Source organism: Musca autumnalis, unplaced genomic scaffold (assembly GCF_047663935.1).
Source record: "Musca autumnalis isolate F117 unplaced genomic scaffold, ASM4766393v1 scaffold_1, whole genome shotgun sequence".
Lineage (NCBI taxonomy): Eukaryota > Metazoa > Arthropoda > Insecta > Diptera > Muscidae > Musca > Musca autumnalis.
The window spans coordinates 292,389,687-292,407,078 of record NW_027411644.1 but is presented as its reverse complement, the minus strand read 5'-3'; the positions used below and the strand labels follow the sequence as shown (position 1 = coordinate 292,407,078).

The window sequence follows — 17,392 nt, the reverse complement described above, 5'->3', positions numbered from 1 at the left end:
AATTTTCTTTATTTTTTGGACCTGTAGATGTCCACAGCCAACGAAACTGGGTGGAACCCATCGATTTGCATTCACTTTCTTTAGATAAAAAATCAAATTTTGGATTGGAAAGGTAGAATTTTGAATTATCTATACCATATTTCCTCTGTTTAGGACTCATAAACCTATCAAATGTGACTTTTTTGTAATTTTATTGTAGTATAGACAATTTTGAACATAATTCAGTATAAAATTTTGTCTTTATAATTGTTTTCTACCGATTTCATCATAAAAATATTTTTTGGAGCTCTAAGCATCGATTTTCATCAAATTTCAAGACCCTAATACAAATTTTTGCACAATATTTGATAGCAATTAACACTCACGGCATTTATTTATAATTATAAATAGTTTTTTGTTAAAGTTTACCACATCTAACAAAGGATTTGTGAAAATTATTAGGGTGGTTCTATCCTGGTGAACCATTAAAAATGCTAATATTTTGACATTTTTTAATAAAGCGAGTAACAAGTACCGTTATGACGCATATGTGAAACATGTTAGGTATTGAAAATATCGGCTACTATATCCTACATGTCCACAAAATTATAATTTACAATTCCTCTCCTTTCGTCAGATAAAACGGTATTTGTAGACAAATATTGGCTGGTTCTATTCAGATGAACCGGAGTGTATATATATTTTTAATCAGCATAAAATTTCAAGCCGAAATAACGATGTCCATCTGTCCGTTCGTCGGTCTGTGAAATCAACATAAAGCCCGCAATGTGTATATAGGCCCCACGGTATTTTTAAAGTTTTAGCCTCATTATCACACCGAAATGGCTGGCATTTCTTATTAAGTCTTCGCGGAGAACACTGAATTTTCCCCCAGAAAATTGCATACGTTTTGATATAACCCCCATAGAACGGTGCCTCCCTATTTTCGATATTTTCAAAGCTTTTGTTACATTATCAAACAGAAACCCCTGAATTTTTTTATTTATTTTCCCTAGGGTATAAAATATTCTTATAGAGAATTGTCTGTACAGATTGTCGATTTAATATAGCCACTATGTAACGGTACCGCCTGAAATTTGGAAATTTTATACTTTATTGCCTCTTTGTCAGATTTTCGGACCGAAATGTGGATATACAATAATTTCATAAGGATACCGTGGCGTAGGAGCTTAGCACTTTCATAATATAAGAGAAAACTAAATATTCCATTTTGCTTCAAATTCGGGCCGAACTTATCGTTTTTTTAACAATAGTCACATAAAAATCACCCCGATTTCAGTAGTTTTAAAAGTTTAGATCTTTAGTATACTCACCTTAAACTTGTTGGTACCAAGTCCACTACTGCTCCGCTCAAAATCGAAACACAAAGGCCAGGCAACATAACAAACATGATGAAACTTGCCACAATAGCAATGGGTTCCTTTATCCAATGTAAAATAACACCACAAATGGCCGATACAATCAATAACAAGATGATGGTACGTTTACGACCCAATGGATTTATTATCGAACCCAAAACAAAGTAGGCACCTAAATACACCAAGCCGAAGGTTATTGAATCAATGTAGGATTTTCTTGTTATCGTGTCATCACAAACCTAATAATAGAGAGAGAGAGAAACAAGTAAATTAAATATATCGCACAATAGTTATGTAGATTGGAACTTAGCAAGGCTTTGTCACAACACTACTTATACTAAGGTGAATATAAGGCAGCGTCGCCCAAGAATTTCCATCAATGTTTTAGTATGATTTTTATTGTTTGTTTTCATTCACTTACACTGTAAGTGAGAGAGAAGCAAATGTCTTTGCAAAGAAGCGCGCCTCTGATATATGGTCACACAATAATCCCAGCTGACAATTATGCCTGCTAACAATAACAATGTTATTATTGTAATTTGAAATACAAACAAAAGATGAAAGAAGAAAAAGCTCGATGACAGATATGATATGTCTGATAAGCCGCTACCAAAGGCGAAACCGGTCAGATAATGGTCGTTGTGTTGGTTCGAATCTTCGGCTTTCTTTTTTCACTTGCAAAAATTATCGGTCATTAAGCTCGATTCCAACGAGAATTTAATTAAAATTATTATTAAATATGATGTTCGTCCTAATAGGCAAAATTTTCAAATAAAATCACATCCCAACAATGTAAAATGTATTATATCAAAAGTAGTCTAACCGGCCGACCTGTAGTGCGATTCTCTAACTCATTTTTTTAGTTACCGACAAAAATCGGTAAAATTAAAACGCAAAACTATGAATGAAAATTTCAAATAAAAGTTGACAACAGTCCTCCAATCGGTAGAACTTTACGACTGATTTTTGTTCGTCGCTAACTTACCGACAATTGTCGGTAACTCAAAAAATTAGTTAGAGAATCGCACTACAGATGTAGATCTTGATTTATACCAAAAAAAGGTAAAATAAAATCAAATACTTACATTTTCTGTTGAATTGGTATTTTGTTGTTCCATTGAGGCATCAATAACTTGACATATTGTCATCATGTTGTCACCTTCAACGGAGCCTAAACGATTTTGAATTGTTGGATACCAAAGACCCATGCCGGAATTGCTATAAGAGAGACAAAGAATATATAAATTATTTTTAATACATGAATTGAAAACATATTTGATTTTACTTACACAAAGAATACACCACACATAACAACACAGCATGTGACAAAATTCAGCAAATGAGGTTTTCTGAACAAGGGTTTTGTATCAATCCACAAATGTTTCATGATTTGGACACTGTACAAAATTTCAAAAAAATTAAAATGATTAAATTAAAATAAATCCTCCAGATGTATGTATGTCCATCTACTTACAATGATTTTGATGTTTGTAGTAATTTGTCATTTTCCGTTGGATTTTCATCGTAAATTTCATAAATATTAAAATCAGCCAACGATTTTCCAGTATTGAATTTTGCAATCCAATTCGTGGCCTCAAATGCTTCATCTTGTTTACGATTTGTCATTAGAATTCTCGGACTGTCGGGTAATTTGATCATAATAAGAATTGCAATGAAGCCGGGCAAAATGTTAAATACGGTCAACAGACGCCAGGGACGAAAAGCAAATGTATCGCTTATATCCAAAGACCATTCCATAGATAGTACCAACCAGGCAATTGCCGGCACATAAGTCATTGCCAAGGCAACAAACATACTGGTGAAGTTGATAACAACTGGTCGATGGCGTAACGTTACAAATTCACCCAAATATGCATAGGTGGTAGATGATGCTCCGGCAATACTACAAAAAGAGGGATAAATTAGAAAGAATTTGAACGTGAATTTGATTGGATATTGTGGAATTTCATACTTACAATATTCCCACAACAAACCGCAGAAAAACAAATAGCCAAAAGTTTGGCACAAATATTGATGCTAACGAGACCGCATTGCCAATTAATGTGGTGTACATTAAAATCGGTTTACGTCCATAGATATCACACAGGTAACCCCAAAGATATGATGACACCAAAATACCTGAAAAAATATAAAATTATTAGTGCTAGAAAAGAAAGTGTATTTTCTGAAAATACATTATTGGCACAAAAAAGGTCCTAAAACGGAAATGTGAAAATTCGAAATGTACATGGGTGCAGGAACATTCTTCTGTAGAGACGAGCAAGGTAATATGGTAACAAATGCAGATAGCGTGCTATGGTTGTAGAAAGAAAGTTGTTGGTGTCCAACAGTGGCGATGATCAAAATGCCACAGAATCAATCGGAGAATATGTCATTGAATGAATTTTGATTACATCCACAAACACTTGAATGAAACCCAACATACATACATATGTTCCCACAACATTCCCGAAGGGACAATAGTATATGACGATTCATATTAGCTCAATAAATATTTTTTATCGACGAGACCGAATGGGGTGTCTTTCGACACCAATTGCAAAGAAGTTTTTCATGGCTGAAATACTCCGGAAATGTAAGCCAGCATTACACTGAGAGTATTTTTTGCGGTCGAAAATGTTGATGCTCTGGTCAGGGATTGAACCGCAGACAGTCTGAGTGCAAGACGGACGTGCGTAACAGAAATATTACGATGTACAAAGTTCAGTAATTTCACCATTTTTTTTTTGTGTTTTTAGTTTTTTGTTTTTGGAGCTTATAGATCATTTTGCAGGAAGCATGGACTTGCCCACGAAAATTGTACAATGTGCAAAGTTTTGGCCAAATTCGATACTCAATACGTAAGTCAGTCATTTTAGTGGATGTCGACAGGGGGGTTTCAGAGCTTTTGGATAATTATCTCAGGAAATAGGGACCTGCACCCGAAATTTTATCGTCGTAATGGGTACCACGGAAGATTTTGTGGGGGGAGGTACACGAAGAATTAGACAGATATGGTCCATATTCGAATCTGACTTAGAATAAATATTACAATGGACAAAATTGGAATCAAAGCTATTGTGTTCACCATTTACCCAAATGTGTGGATTTTTATAGCCCATCTTCGAACTTTATCTATGTTTGGGCAAATAAATTTGCACCGAATTGGTTGACGCGTTCTAGAGTTATATTGCGCACCAGTCCGCAATACAGGCAGCTAGACCAAAAAGGTTAAATCGATTCCAAATTCACTTAAACGGATTTCGTCCAACCCAACAAAAATTCGGTTCCGTTAGTCATTATGTTATCCACTACAATGTAATGTGACAAGGTAAAAGTACTTACTTAGTAATGATTACGGTGGCACAGAGCGTGTGTGTCCGACAAATTGTGCGCTCAACGCTTAGGGTCGGCAAGCTAGTTTTTGTTAACAATATAAAAACAGTTGGTGGTGTACATGTAAGCGTTTAAACAACACTTAATGCTCGTACGCGTAGAACAGTGTGTAGTGTGTTCCACTACAAATCAGAAATTCGCATGATCAAATTCAGCAGAGAGCAAAATAAAATAAAAATATGAAGTGTATTGAAACTGAAAACAAATTCAAACTCGACTATTCTAAAACAAGTAAGCAAAGGCTATAGTCGGACGGGGCCTACCATGTGCTACCCTACACCACAAACTGTAGGAATTAGCTATGTGCAACCGCCTTGCACGCTGAATGCCCGGTTTCGATTCCATCAAATTGTCTACGGTGGAAAAATACCCCTTAGTAATGTTGGCGATATTTCCTGAGTATTTCAGCTATGAAAAACGTCTCTAAAGTGGCAACTTAGGACACGCCGTTCGGACTCGGCAATAAAAACTAGGTCACATATCAATAACTTAATATGAATCAATTGATATAAGAAAAGCCTCCCTTGTCTTTACTGGGATATTTGTGGAAAAATATATAAATTATACATTTCTAAAAAATATTCGAAAATTGGAAAATTCAAATTGATTAGCCCATCCTGCTACATCTTCAAATTGTCTTTGAATATCAGGTTCCTTTTTGGAATACACCTAAAATCTTTATATATAAAACTCAATTGTCGTTTGTTGGTAATTGAATCAGTTGAAAACGGCTAGAGCGATTTGGATAATTTTTTGTGGAAATGTTAGTCATAGTCCAGTTTAGGTTTTTATGCAAAGAAAAAATTGGCCACGCCCACTTTTCCGCCCACTTTTATAAATATGTTATATCTACGGAACTACTCAATAGATTTTTCTGAAATTTGCAGGGAACGTAAAGTGATGGCCCCCGGTTGAAAGAGGCTACATATTTGGTTGAATTTCGGATCGGGCGGGGTACCTCCCCTATGCCCTATTTTTGTAAAAATGCAATATTTGCAACAATTACAAATGTATCGCCTTGAAAATTAATTTCCGAGTCAATTTTAAATATGTTATATCTACGAAACTACTAAATCGATTTTCCTGAAACTTTCAGCGAATGTACAGGGTTGGTCCCCGATAAGAATAGGCTACATATTTTTTGACTTTCGGATCGGGCGGGTACCTCCCCTATGCCCTATTTTTGTAAAAATGCAATTTTTGCAACAAATACGAATGTATCGGTTTGGGAATTTATTTGCGAGTCAATGGCGATTGTGTATCCAACCTTACGTACTTATTTTGTGACTTAAGATCCGACCACGCTCACTTTCTAATTGGGTTATATCTACAGGGGATTTTCAAGAACATCGCGATTTGTCTAAACTTTTAAATCTTTATAAATAAAAATCAAATATCGTTCGTTGATAATGGCATCAGTTGAGAACGACTGGACCGATTTTCGACCTGGGTTTTTATGCAAAGAAAATTTGACCATGATCACTTTTACGCCCAATTTTTTCAATTTTCTATGTTTATCATTTCAAAAAAACTACTGAACCGATTTTCTTGAAATTGCTAGGGAATGTACAGAGATGGTCCCCGCTTGAAATAGGCTACAAAATCAGTTGAATTTCGGAAAGGGCGGGGAACTTCCCCTATACCCTACTTTTTTAAAAATGTTATATTTACAATAATTACGAATGTATCTATTTGGAAGTTAATTTGCGAGACAATTGTGGTTGTGTCTCCGACCTTACCTACTTTTTTAGGAACCAAAGACTTGACCATACCCACTTTTTAAAATATGTTACATCTACAAAACTACTGAACCGATATTCGTGAAAATGTCAGGGAATGTACGGGCATATTTTCTTGAAATTTGAAGAGGGCATATTAAAAAAAACGCCTTATCTTTATGAATAAAAATCAAATGCTGTCATAACCCAACTTGGGTTTTTTGGAAAGAAAAGTTTACCACGCCCCCGAAAACAGGTTACATATTTTATTGAATTCCAGAAAAGGCGGGGTACCTCCCCTATGCGATATTTTTTAAAAAAACGTTATATTTTCAAAAATTATGTATGTATCGGAATAAAAATTTACGGATTAATCTACAATCTAGGTACTTCTTTGGGGCCTATAGGATCGACCAAGCCTGTTTTTTTTAGTATGTCATAACTCCAATACTACTGAAGAAATTTCCATAAAATTTGCAGCAAAAGCTCAATGTTTGCCGTTGTTATGTGGGGTACCTTCCCCATGCCTTTCTGTTAACGCTATATGTATAAGCCAAACTTATGATTATATCGGTTTCAGCATTCATTTTGGTAGGCAATGAAGTTGTGTGCATCTTAGGACCGGACGGGGCCCACTTTTTTAATATGTAATATCTTGAAAACTGATGACCACGCCCACTCTTTTCAAAACATTATTTTTCCAAAGCTACTGAACCTAATTTTCAGGAATGTCCCGTGGTCCAAATATATATATATATACATATATATTTGTAGACGAATTTCGGGGCCTATTATTTTATAATCGGTGTATTTGTTAAACTTATGAGTGCATCAGGCTGCAAATTAGTTTTCGAGACAACGGTGGTTGTCCCCCGATCAAGAAAAACTATATATTTACAAATGTACTTAAATGGTGAGGTTCAACGGTCCATCAGCCATGAAAAGCTAAAACATATAGGCCTAAATAAGCGGGAGAATTCGATTTAATCATTTTTTTAACTTTTATTATTAGATCGCTTTAGGATAAAGACAGTGACATGGACGATAATAAATCCTAAAAGGCACAAATTGGCGAAAAATCCGACAAAGTCCGTAAGAGAAAAGAAAGGTTACAGACAAAATCTGTTGATACATTTAAAATCCTTCTCGGTTTGACAATGGACCGAAGAAGTGAGGTAGAAAATACCTACTTTTGAATTAAAACTCATTACGACGGGCCAGCAACGCGGACCGGGGTCTGCTAGTAAATAAATAAATATATATACCATGCAATTTGGTATATTTGATAATTGGGAAATTTGCGAGTTTAATGAAGATCTATCTATCGTCCAAAAATTGTGCACTTGTACCTCACATATGCTTCGAAAATAGTTCAATGTGGACATATATTGTGATATCAAAAATATATTTTATACCGGTAGAAATAACTAACAATGAACAGAAATTCAAATATTTTGCATCCAAACAAATTTATAAATCCCAAAATTATTCATATTCAATTGCACACCAAAGAAGATAGTATAAGTCAGATGCGCTAACGGTGATATACCCTCAGCCTCTGCCCTATAAAAATATATTTATTTTATAAAACGAATTTGCTTCAAAATACGTGGAATCTGTAGGTATCGTAATATGGGGCTATACCAACTCAATTTCAGTAAGCTAACTTCTGTGTTTTGGAAAAGATTGAGAATTTTTTTTTTCAGATTTTTAATTTTAATTGGAGCCGGCAGGGGTTTTTAGAACTTCTGGACTATTATCTCAGGAAGTATTACTTACCCCGGAAAAGGGACCAGAATAGGGACCGTGAAAAGAACCTTCTGAAGGGAATAATATATGGAAAGTTTGGAGCAAATCGATTACTCACTTCGCCAGTTTTCGTTCACACAATTTTTCGAAAACACTTTTGAACTTTTTTGGGGAGGTGTGGACCGACATAGCCTACATTCGAACTTAAACAAAGTTTGGGCAAAATATTACGAAGTATAAAATTTGGTTCTAATCGGTAGATCCGTTCGAGAGTTATCGTGCGCACCAGCCAGCTAGACATTAAAAGAGACAGATGAACGGACAGGGCTAAATAGACTCCAAATTGTCTGAAACGAATTTCGTCCAAACATACTTGGGGTCTAAAACCAATATTTCGATGAGACACATATTTGGTTGTATTTTGTTTGTATCCCCTTTACCCTAAATCCTGAGGTATAAAATAGGTGGCGAGGCGAACCCATGTTGCAATATTTGTATAAAAAAATCCAATTTGACAACTGAACTGAAAATTTCTCTGTCATGATAGAGACAATTTGTAGCATGGGAGGAAATTGTGGTTCTCTACACAAAACACATTATATATTAGGCAGTAGGCCCGTTATCTAGCAGACACATTATTGCAATTTGCATCAGGGGAAAGGTCAGTAGTTATTATTCCATATGTAGACTAATTTGCCGGTATATGTCCTCCAGGAATATGGAAATATGGACCAACAATAAAATTTGTATATTTTTCATATAAAAGTAATGGTCTATGTCACCAGCTAAATAATATCAGATCATCATGCAAAATTATAGGCATTTTCTTCTACCTAAACTCTTACCTCGTGCAAAATTTCGTGACTATTGAGCTATAATTGCGACCTCTAGAGTGTTAATTACTACACAACAAACAAAAAACTGGATATATTAGGCTGTAGCTCTGTTATCTGAACACGTACATCAACGTAATCGACATCAGTGCAAAGGTCAAGGATCATCTTCCAAATATAACTCACGAGGAAAGAATGTGTCTTTCAGGAAGAAAGATATAAGCTGTATATTAAAAATTTTCACAGTTTTCACACAAAAGTTGTGGTCTATTTGCAAGCTACTTCTTTGTCATATACTCTTACCATTGATCAGACTAATATTGCGACCTACAGAGCCGCTACAAAACTGGATAAAAATTATGTTTTTGGTCCATTTCACCCGCTAAATATTTCACGATCATCTCCAAAAAAATAGGGATCTATTCTGGTCTGAAACCGACCTCCATGCAAAATTTCGTGACGATCGGTCCATAATTGCGGCCTGGAGTTTGATTACAATTTATAATGGACAGACGGACACACATCTCAAAATCGCTTTATCTCGCCGAGATATGAAGATTGGTATACCACTCCGACGAATATTTCGCGGTGTTACATGAATTTTTACCAAAACAAACTTATAATACCCTTTCCACATAGTGGTGTAGGGTATAAATAGAACATTTGTTTTTAGCATATTTTTCAACTTCTAGTGACCATAAAATAACTAGTTATTCTAGTGGTTATAGAATAACCAGTTATTCACTGCGACATGCCCTTGTTAAAATAATGGGTTAGTAGGGGGTTTTGTAAGTAGTTACGACTACCAACAAGTATTATAAAAACACATTATTTGTTCATGATTTTTTTTTTTTTTTTTGTGGGAACATACTCGGGGTCAGAGGTCAAAATTTAGGATTTTTTTAAGTTTTCTAATCAAAAAGTGACTAGAGCATATATTGTAGACAGAAAAATTCTCTACAAGTTTGGTCTTTATAATATTTTCCCTAGAAGGAAAACATAATTTTTCTGAACTTATAAGGAAAATGCGCACATATTCAGGTGAAATGGCTTAAATAACCGGAGTAACCGGGCCTGTCCCTCCAAAAAATATATGTTTCCTTGAAGAGCAAAATTATACCTATCTTTGAAAAAATCCAAAAAAATCGGAGCGTGTTTAGTGGAGTTATTCTGTGTTAGAGTCATTTTATGCAAAAATAGCCCATTTAACCCACAGCCCAATTTTTGTCAAACGGTAAGGTTTGTTGCGCAGATTACGGACATGGGCAGCGGATCCGCTTCGCCGGTTGTTTGACCCGAAAGGCCAAATTTAAAATCGGGTTAGACCCGGTTCTACTGAACCGATTACTGCAAAGAGGGTATCGTTTGAAAGCTTTTGGAAATACCTAACATGACGTTGTTATTTTAACCGGTCCGCCTCATGATGTTCTTATGCGGCTTACTTCTTCACATGTGTAATTTGACACTTATATCATGATATCTCAAGAATGGTGACTCCTTCAACTTTTACTTTAAACTATTTCTAATAGGTCTTACCGTTTTTGAGAAAAATCAAATAACCGAATAAGGCCACAAAAATGTACCTTCGACCCTGAATAACTTCGTTTGCACACATGGGATCGATAAGGACTTTTAGGACGTTGCAGCCCTAGCTTTCCACCAAAATTCAGCTTTGTGAGAATTGTTTGCTATTTCCCCCTTATACACGTGGCTATTTTGACTGGACTACGCTATATATATATGTACCCATATTCGAACTTGATACATAGCATATTCCAGTTCATTAAATGTTGTCTTAGCGGTTAAAATAGCTTAACAATGTATTACAACATTGTTATATCGTAACAGCTCTATCTACATATAAACAATTAATAACAATTGAGTTGTCCTATCTTTATGTTTTTATATCTTTGAACATATCGCTCATTTACTCAAAGAGTGTAAGCAATTTCTATTTTTTCTACGACTTCTACTTTATCTTGTATCAAATTTTCGTACTGATATCTCTAAAACTCGACGAGTTACAGCTAATTTACTACGCGTTTCGCATAATTCACTACAAAAGTTTTTTGAGTTTCTGAAGCACTTAAACAAATCATGCTTGATCTTGCACGGAAATTTAGCACTAATATCTCGCTAGCTGTTTGCAAAATTACTAGTTTTTGTGTTTTTTTTAGTGGGGAAGTCAAATTTCAATCGCCAACTTAAAACGCATTTTTCTCGAAATTGCCTTTTTTGAGATGTGTCATGAGTAAATGAGCGATATTATTTAAAGCGGTACGGTGTGTCTAAAACTTTCAAAATACTTTATCAAATAATGTCAATAGAATATATTGAAATTAATTATTTTTTGTTGTGTTGTTTTCAGTAGACTATATAAGCAATCTAAAAGTAATTGTTATCGCCTTTTTATTTAATTCTACAAAGCATTTCTTGATAAATTTTGACACACATTGAAGTGATTTAATGGCCTATTGAATGCATTCGAATTCTTTGTATGATTGTAAATTTTAAAGTGTTATATGCATCGATCGAACTTATACCCAGTTGGAAATTGAATCTGCGATGACCATTTCATCAACGAAAAATTTCAAAATTGTCTTTAAGCAAGGCGGTGTCACCGAATTTGTCACTCTTCCATGCGCGATGCGTGACATTCTGAACGAAAATGTCTTGCATTTTGCCTTGGTACAAGTTAATGTTCATTCTATCGTCCGTGAAGATAATTTCGCTTACCTTGTCGCTCAACTAGTGGTGCACGAGTTTTGCGACATTTGTGTGAAAATGTCGTCGATGATCGCAAAGGGCTGTCATCGAACCGTCTTCAATGGATTGGAGACAACTTTGAAGACACATAGCAGACAACTTCCAACTGGGTAACAGTGAGGGTTATTCTGAATGATTCATACTAACACCCAATGATAATATGATTGTTGTAGAAAAACAAGAAAAACGCAAAATTCCCAACACTGTTATTGCGAAGTGTCAGTTAAATATTTTAAGTAATTAGATTATTAAAGACTTGTATGACAGTGTTATAATTTCTGACAACATTTTATATTTCATTTGAGTGATAAGTAAAGACTTTAGTAAATCATCGCATATATGGGTTATTTTTTCAAAGTATGTTTGTGTTTTCCCTTGTGGTAAATATTATCAGTATTTAAATGTATGTTACACACAGATTTATTTATAAATAAATAAATAAATAAAATAAAATGTTCACCGGTCAATGTTTCACACTAACTTGTGCAGAGATGCAGATGATAAAGTGGCTGTGGATAAAAATAATATCTTATGGAACGTTATTTCTTGTCGTTTATTAAACCCATGGCACAATTAGCAAGGTAGATGCATCAGCCAACAACTACAACAAAAACCAGTTCAGTACTGTGAAATGTCAAAAGTGTTTTCCTAACAAAAACGATTTACATAATTTTTTTCAACAAAATTTCATTAGACAGGTATTAATAAATGCATTATTACAAAAATCCATCAAAAACTAACAAATTTTCATTTAAAGTTTTGCTTTTATTTTTTGTGTTTGCAATTGCAACAACTTTTTGACAACTCGCGGTACATCAGCTGGACTGATGCGGTTACCATGTATGATTGTGCCATGATTAAACCCTAATAAACATGAACGACTTTTAATTTGATTTTTATTGGCAAATACGCATATATTAGCTCTGTTCCTTTACGTGCAAGAATCTTCAAGTTTTACCACTTTTTACTCGAAAAGCGTTCCTTTACTTCAAACACCATACAATTCATATGGGAGCATTTTACTACTTTTGCCGGATCTCCCATTTTCAAAAGTAAAGAAACGTACCAATTATGAGGTTATTTTTCAATAACATTTTCAAAAAAAAAAAAAAAACTTTTTATACCCAAATATCAATCGTCCGCGCGAAATATAAGAGTAACAACAGACACAATCTCATTGAGAAGTTTTCTTTGATACCCAAACAACTCTGTTTACAAAGTTTTCAATGAGATAGTTTCATTGGCAATCTTATATTTCGAGTGGAAGCTTGATGTTTTTCTTAAAAAGTTTATTGTCTTTCCTGTCTTACCCCTTGCCGAACAATGCCAAATTTTCTTGATTAAGAAATTAGTTGTTTCAGTAAAAAAATGAAACAAACAAAAAATAGCAAAAAGAAATAAAAATTACACCAGAAAATTTCTGCCAAAGACGATTTAGTCTCTATTACATTTCTATCAAGCTCCCACTAGGTAAATAACCGTGGTAAATTTTAGAGAACTTTGAGAGCCTTATTCTATAATTTGTGTACGGACTTTAATGCTCTGTTCCAGAACCTGCAAGAAGCTACTATTTTTTGCTACGATAACATTTTTTCCTTTATGTTATCGAAAAAATAGTAAAAATTAGTAGATTCTTGCAGTACTGGAACAGACCTTACATTTTTGGTTTGTGTGTTTTTTTTTTTTTAAGAAATATGGAGCAAAATTTTCGTATCCAAGCTAAAAACATTTCAGAACTTGTGCAAAGTTTTAAAAGTTGACGATTCTTTGGTTTTTATACCCTCAGAATTTATGCTAACGGGCAAAATGTGTCTCATCGAAATAATGGTTTTAGACCCGAAATATGTTTGGACGAAATCCGTTTCAGACAATTTGGAGTCGATTTAGCCATGTCCGTCCGTCTATCTGTCTGGCAGGTGCGCACGATAACTCTCGAAGGATTAACCGATTCGGTCCAAAATTTGGCTGTCGTAATTTTTTGTCCAAACTTAGTTTAGGTTCGAAGATGGGTCATATCGGTCCACTCCTTCGGGTAACTCCCCCACAAAAGTTCAAAAATGTTCGGAAAATTTATGCGCACGATAACTCTTGAAGAAAGTAACCGATCGTGAAATTTCTACCAGATATAAATGAGGTTTCAATATGGACTCTATCGACCCACTCCTTCGGGTACCTCCCACACAAAATTTCCGATAAGTTATGTTTAAGACCTCCTCTCAAATCGCTTTGATTTTTGTTATGACAACTTGTATCCACTGCCCCCTTACGACGATACAAGTTTTTTAAGGGGTAAGTCCATACCTCCTGAAAAAACAGCTCGAATGTTGTAAAAATCCCTATGGCACCATGTGTAGTGGCTGGAACGCAATTTAGCACTCGAACTGATCAACCAATTTGGTCTAAAATGTGTCGATCGTAATATTTTTTTAAACTTAGCACAAGTTCGAAGATGGATCATATCGGTCCACTCCTTCGGGTACCATCCCACAAAAGTTAAAAATGTTCGGAAAAATTGTGCGCACGATAACTCTTGAAGGGAGTGACCAATTTGGTCAATACTTTGAATATTGTGAAATTTCTACCAGATATAGATGAGGTTTTAACATGGGCTCTATCGGTCCACTCCTACGGGTACCTCCCACAAAAAAATCGGATATGTTCAGTTTAAGACCTCCTCTCGTTTCGCTTTAATTCTTGTTGTGACAACTTATATTCACAGTCCCTTTTACGATGGTGCAAGTTTTTTTCAGGGACAAGTCCATACTTCCTGAAAACATAGCTTGAAGTTTGTAAAAATCCCTATGGCACCATCTGTAGTTGCTGGAGCGCACTCGAATTGATCAACCGATTTGGTCTAAAATGTGTCGATCGTAATATTTTTTAAAATTTAGCACAAGTTCGAAGATGGATCATATCGGTCCACTCCTTCGGGTACCTCCCCCATAAAAGTTAAAAATGTTCGGAAATTTGTGCGCACGATAACTCTTGAAGGGAGTAACCGATTTGGTCCATACTTTGAACATTCTATCTGTCCACTACTACGGGAACCTCCCACAAAAAAATCAGATATGTTCAGTTTATTACCTCCTCTCGAATCGCTTTGATTTTTGTTGTGACAACTTGTATTTTCTGCCCCCCTTTACGAGGGGGTGCAAGTTTTTTCAGTGGCAAGTCCATACTTCCTGAGAAAATAGTATATAGCACCATCTGAAGTGGCTGGAGCGCACCATAGCACCCGAAGTATTCAACCGATTTGGTCTAAAATATGGCTTTAGTAATATTTTGTCCAAACATACTTTAAGATTGAATATGGGCAATATCGGTCCACAATTTCCAAAAAAAAAATAAAAAAATGACACAAAAGTGGTACACGCTATATCTTCTCCTTTTGCAAAGCCCACTGATACTTTTTTACTGGTTAAACCATCAATATGCACATTCCATGGTAATTTATTCTGCATATGAATGCGAAAATACTTTAATGTTTCCCCAAAAACTGTCTCCATCTCTACATAAGGTCTCAAACGACATTTTGAAGCAGATGTGGATCAACGACTCCCTTTGCATGTGCAAGCAATATTGAGCCTTAAAGAAGACAGCCTGAAAAAATTAGGAACAATGGCCGACAAGACTGCTTATAGCATCGAATCAGATGTATGCGTCTTTTATCCATTAATCACTCCCTTAGAAGAAATATAAAAAATTTAAAACTCTTTGCAAAGAGATAGAATTGGTCAGGAAATCAAGAAGTCAAAGCATTGACTTGCGTATTTCAAAAGCAAAACAAAACCGTATTGCTGGTATCATTTTAAATTTGTTAAGAAAGCCAGAAAATGTGTTGCCAAATAGAGGAGCGGATTTATCGTTATACCCTTTGTCACAAGGTCCACGCGCAATCAACCTGCAAGTCAACATGACTTACTGGTATCTCCCACAAATCAAACACCAATAGATTTGGAACTGAATCGGTGAATGACCGAATAAATGGAACTTCGCAATTGCTAATGTACAGAAACCTATTAATGTATCAAATTTTTGGGATAAACACGAAATACTTGTCGATACTAAAATTAATAGCCAATACCAATCGGAAATATTGTGGTTACATAGCAAGTGTGCAGAATTATTTCGGGAATTTAACAAAAATATATTTTAAATCTAAGGCAAAACACGCAGTTCAACAGCATATTCAGGCAACCAAACGTCTATCACCTGTGGAAATGTCATCCAAAACAAGTAAAAAAGTATCAGTCGGCTTTGCTTACAAAGATATACCCTCAGCCTGAATGAATTGAAACTTTAATCTATTGACAATATCGAATCTAATACCGGCTGCCCAGATTTTGTGGCCGTTTTTGAAAGTATGAACTTCCCGACAAAAACATAAATTTGGTTTGAAACTCAAAAGTGTTGCGGAGGATGGACCGACATAGTCCATTTTGGAAGTGGATTCTAGTTTGGGATGCATTCCTTGAAATAGATATTGTGCTCACCAGTCATTTCAGTTAGTCACCGTAAAACTTAGAGCTTTTGAACCACTATGTCAGGAAGCATGGACTTGCCCACGAAAAACATAATATCGCTTAAACAGGACCACGGAGTGTAGCATCGACATAATTTTCCAAAGGATCTTCGAACAGATCCTTAACTGCACTTAAACAAAAATGTTGAACTTTTGTGGGGGAGGTACTCTAAGGGGAAAACCGAGGAGATCCAAATTTTGAACGGTCCCTTTTTTGGGAGGTATTGGAAGGTACGTGCCGATAGTGCCCATCCATCTTTAGACAAAATATTACGAAGGCCAAATTTTGGAATCGGCTGATCCGTTCGAGAGTTATCGTGCGCCCCAGCCACTACACGTGGTGCCATAGGAGTTTTTACTGCCTTGGGGCTATTTTCTCAAGAAGTATGGGCTTGCCCCTGAAAAAAACTTGTATCGTCAAAACGAATCGATAGTAGGTCTTAAACTGAATTTTTCCAATATTTTGTGTTTGAGGTACCCGAAGGAGTTGGCATTTGAAGCCGATATTCGAACCTGATATATGTCTTGTAGAAATCTCTCACTCTCGAACATCTTCTTGCTGAAAGAGAACATTGTTCAATGCTGTTTCCAAAAGGTTCTAATTCACTTAATTTAGAATTTCACTAAAATTAGGTACCTGAGGAAAACTAAAATAGTTCACTTCGTGTAAACGCTACGGTAATTTATTGGAACACAACAATCCTACCTATCTAACAAAAAAACAACCAACACAATATATGTTCTGGTTTCCGAGAAATAGCAATTTCTTTTTCCATAAATTTGTAAAAATTACCTATTTTCCAAATTTGGGAAAACATTTTCGTCTTTAGGATCACACCACACCCACACCTTCCAATATTTTGTTTCCTAGTTTCAATATGTTTGCTATCGAATCCCATATAGAAATTAGCAATTGGTGACGATAAAAAAATTGAGGTTTTGGCCAGGAAAATCAATTTCTGAACCACTACTGTGCGGCAGTAGTTATGTCGACTTAGAATTCTAAGATGATCAAGAATATACATACTTTATCGGGCCTTTGACAAATAT

At 35.3% G+C, this 17,392-nt stretch overlaps 1 protein-coding gene across 2 annotated transcripts in view; it reads right to left on the bottom strand.

Moving 5' to 3' along the window:
• The window catches only part of LOC141389708 (synaptic vesicle glycoprotein 2B), a 63,155-nt gene that overhangs the window by 7,877 nt on the left and 37,886 nt on the right, over window positions 1–17,392 (bottom strand). For both annotated transcript variants that reach the window (XM_073961628.1, XM_073961629.1), the window contains exons 2-6: window positions 3,335–3,497; window positions 2,833–3,261; window positions 2,648–2,755; window positions 2,444–2,576; window positions 1,314–1,597 (exon numbers count right to left, since the gene is read on the bottom strand). In XM_073961628.1, coding sequence (XP_073817729.1) covers window positions 1,314–1,597; window positions 2,444–2,576; window positions 2,648–2,755; window positions 2,833–3,261; window positions 3,335–3,497 — 1,117 coding nt within the window. The remainder of the gene's footprint in view (window positions 1–1,313; window positions 1,598–2,443; window positions 2,577–2,647; window positions 2,756–2,832; window positions 3,262–3,334; window positions 3,498–17,392) is intronic.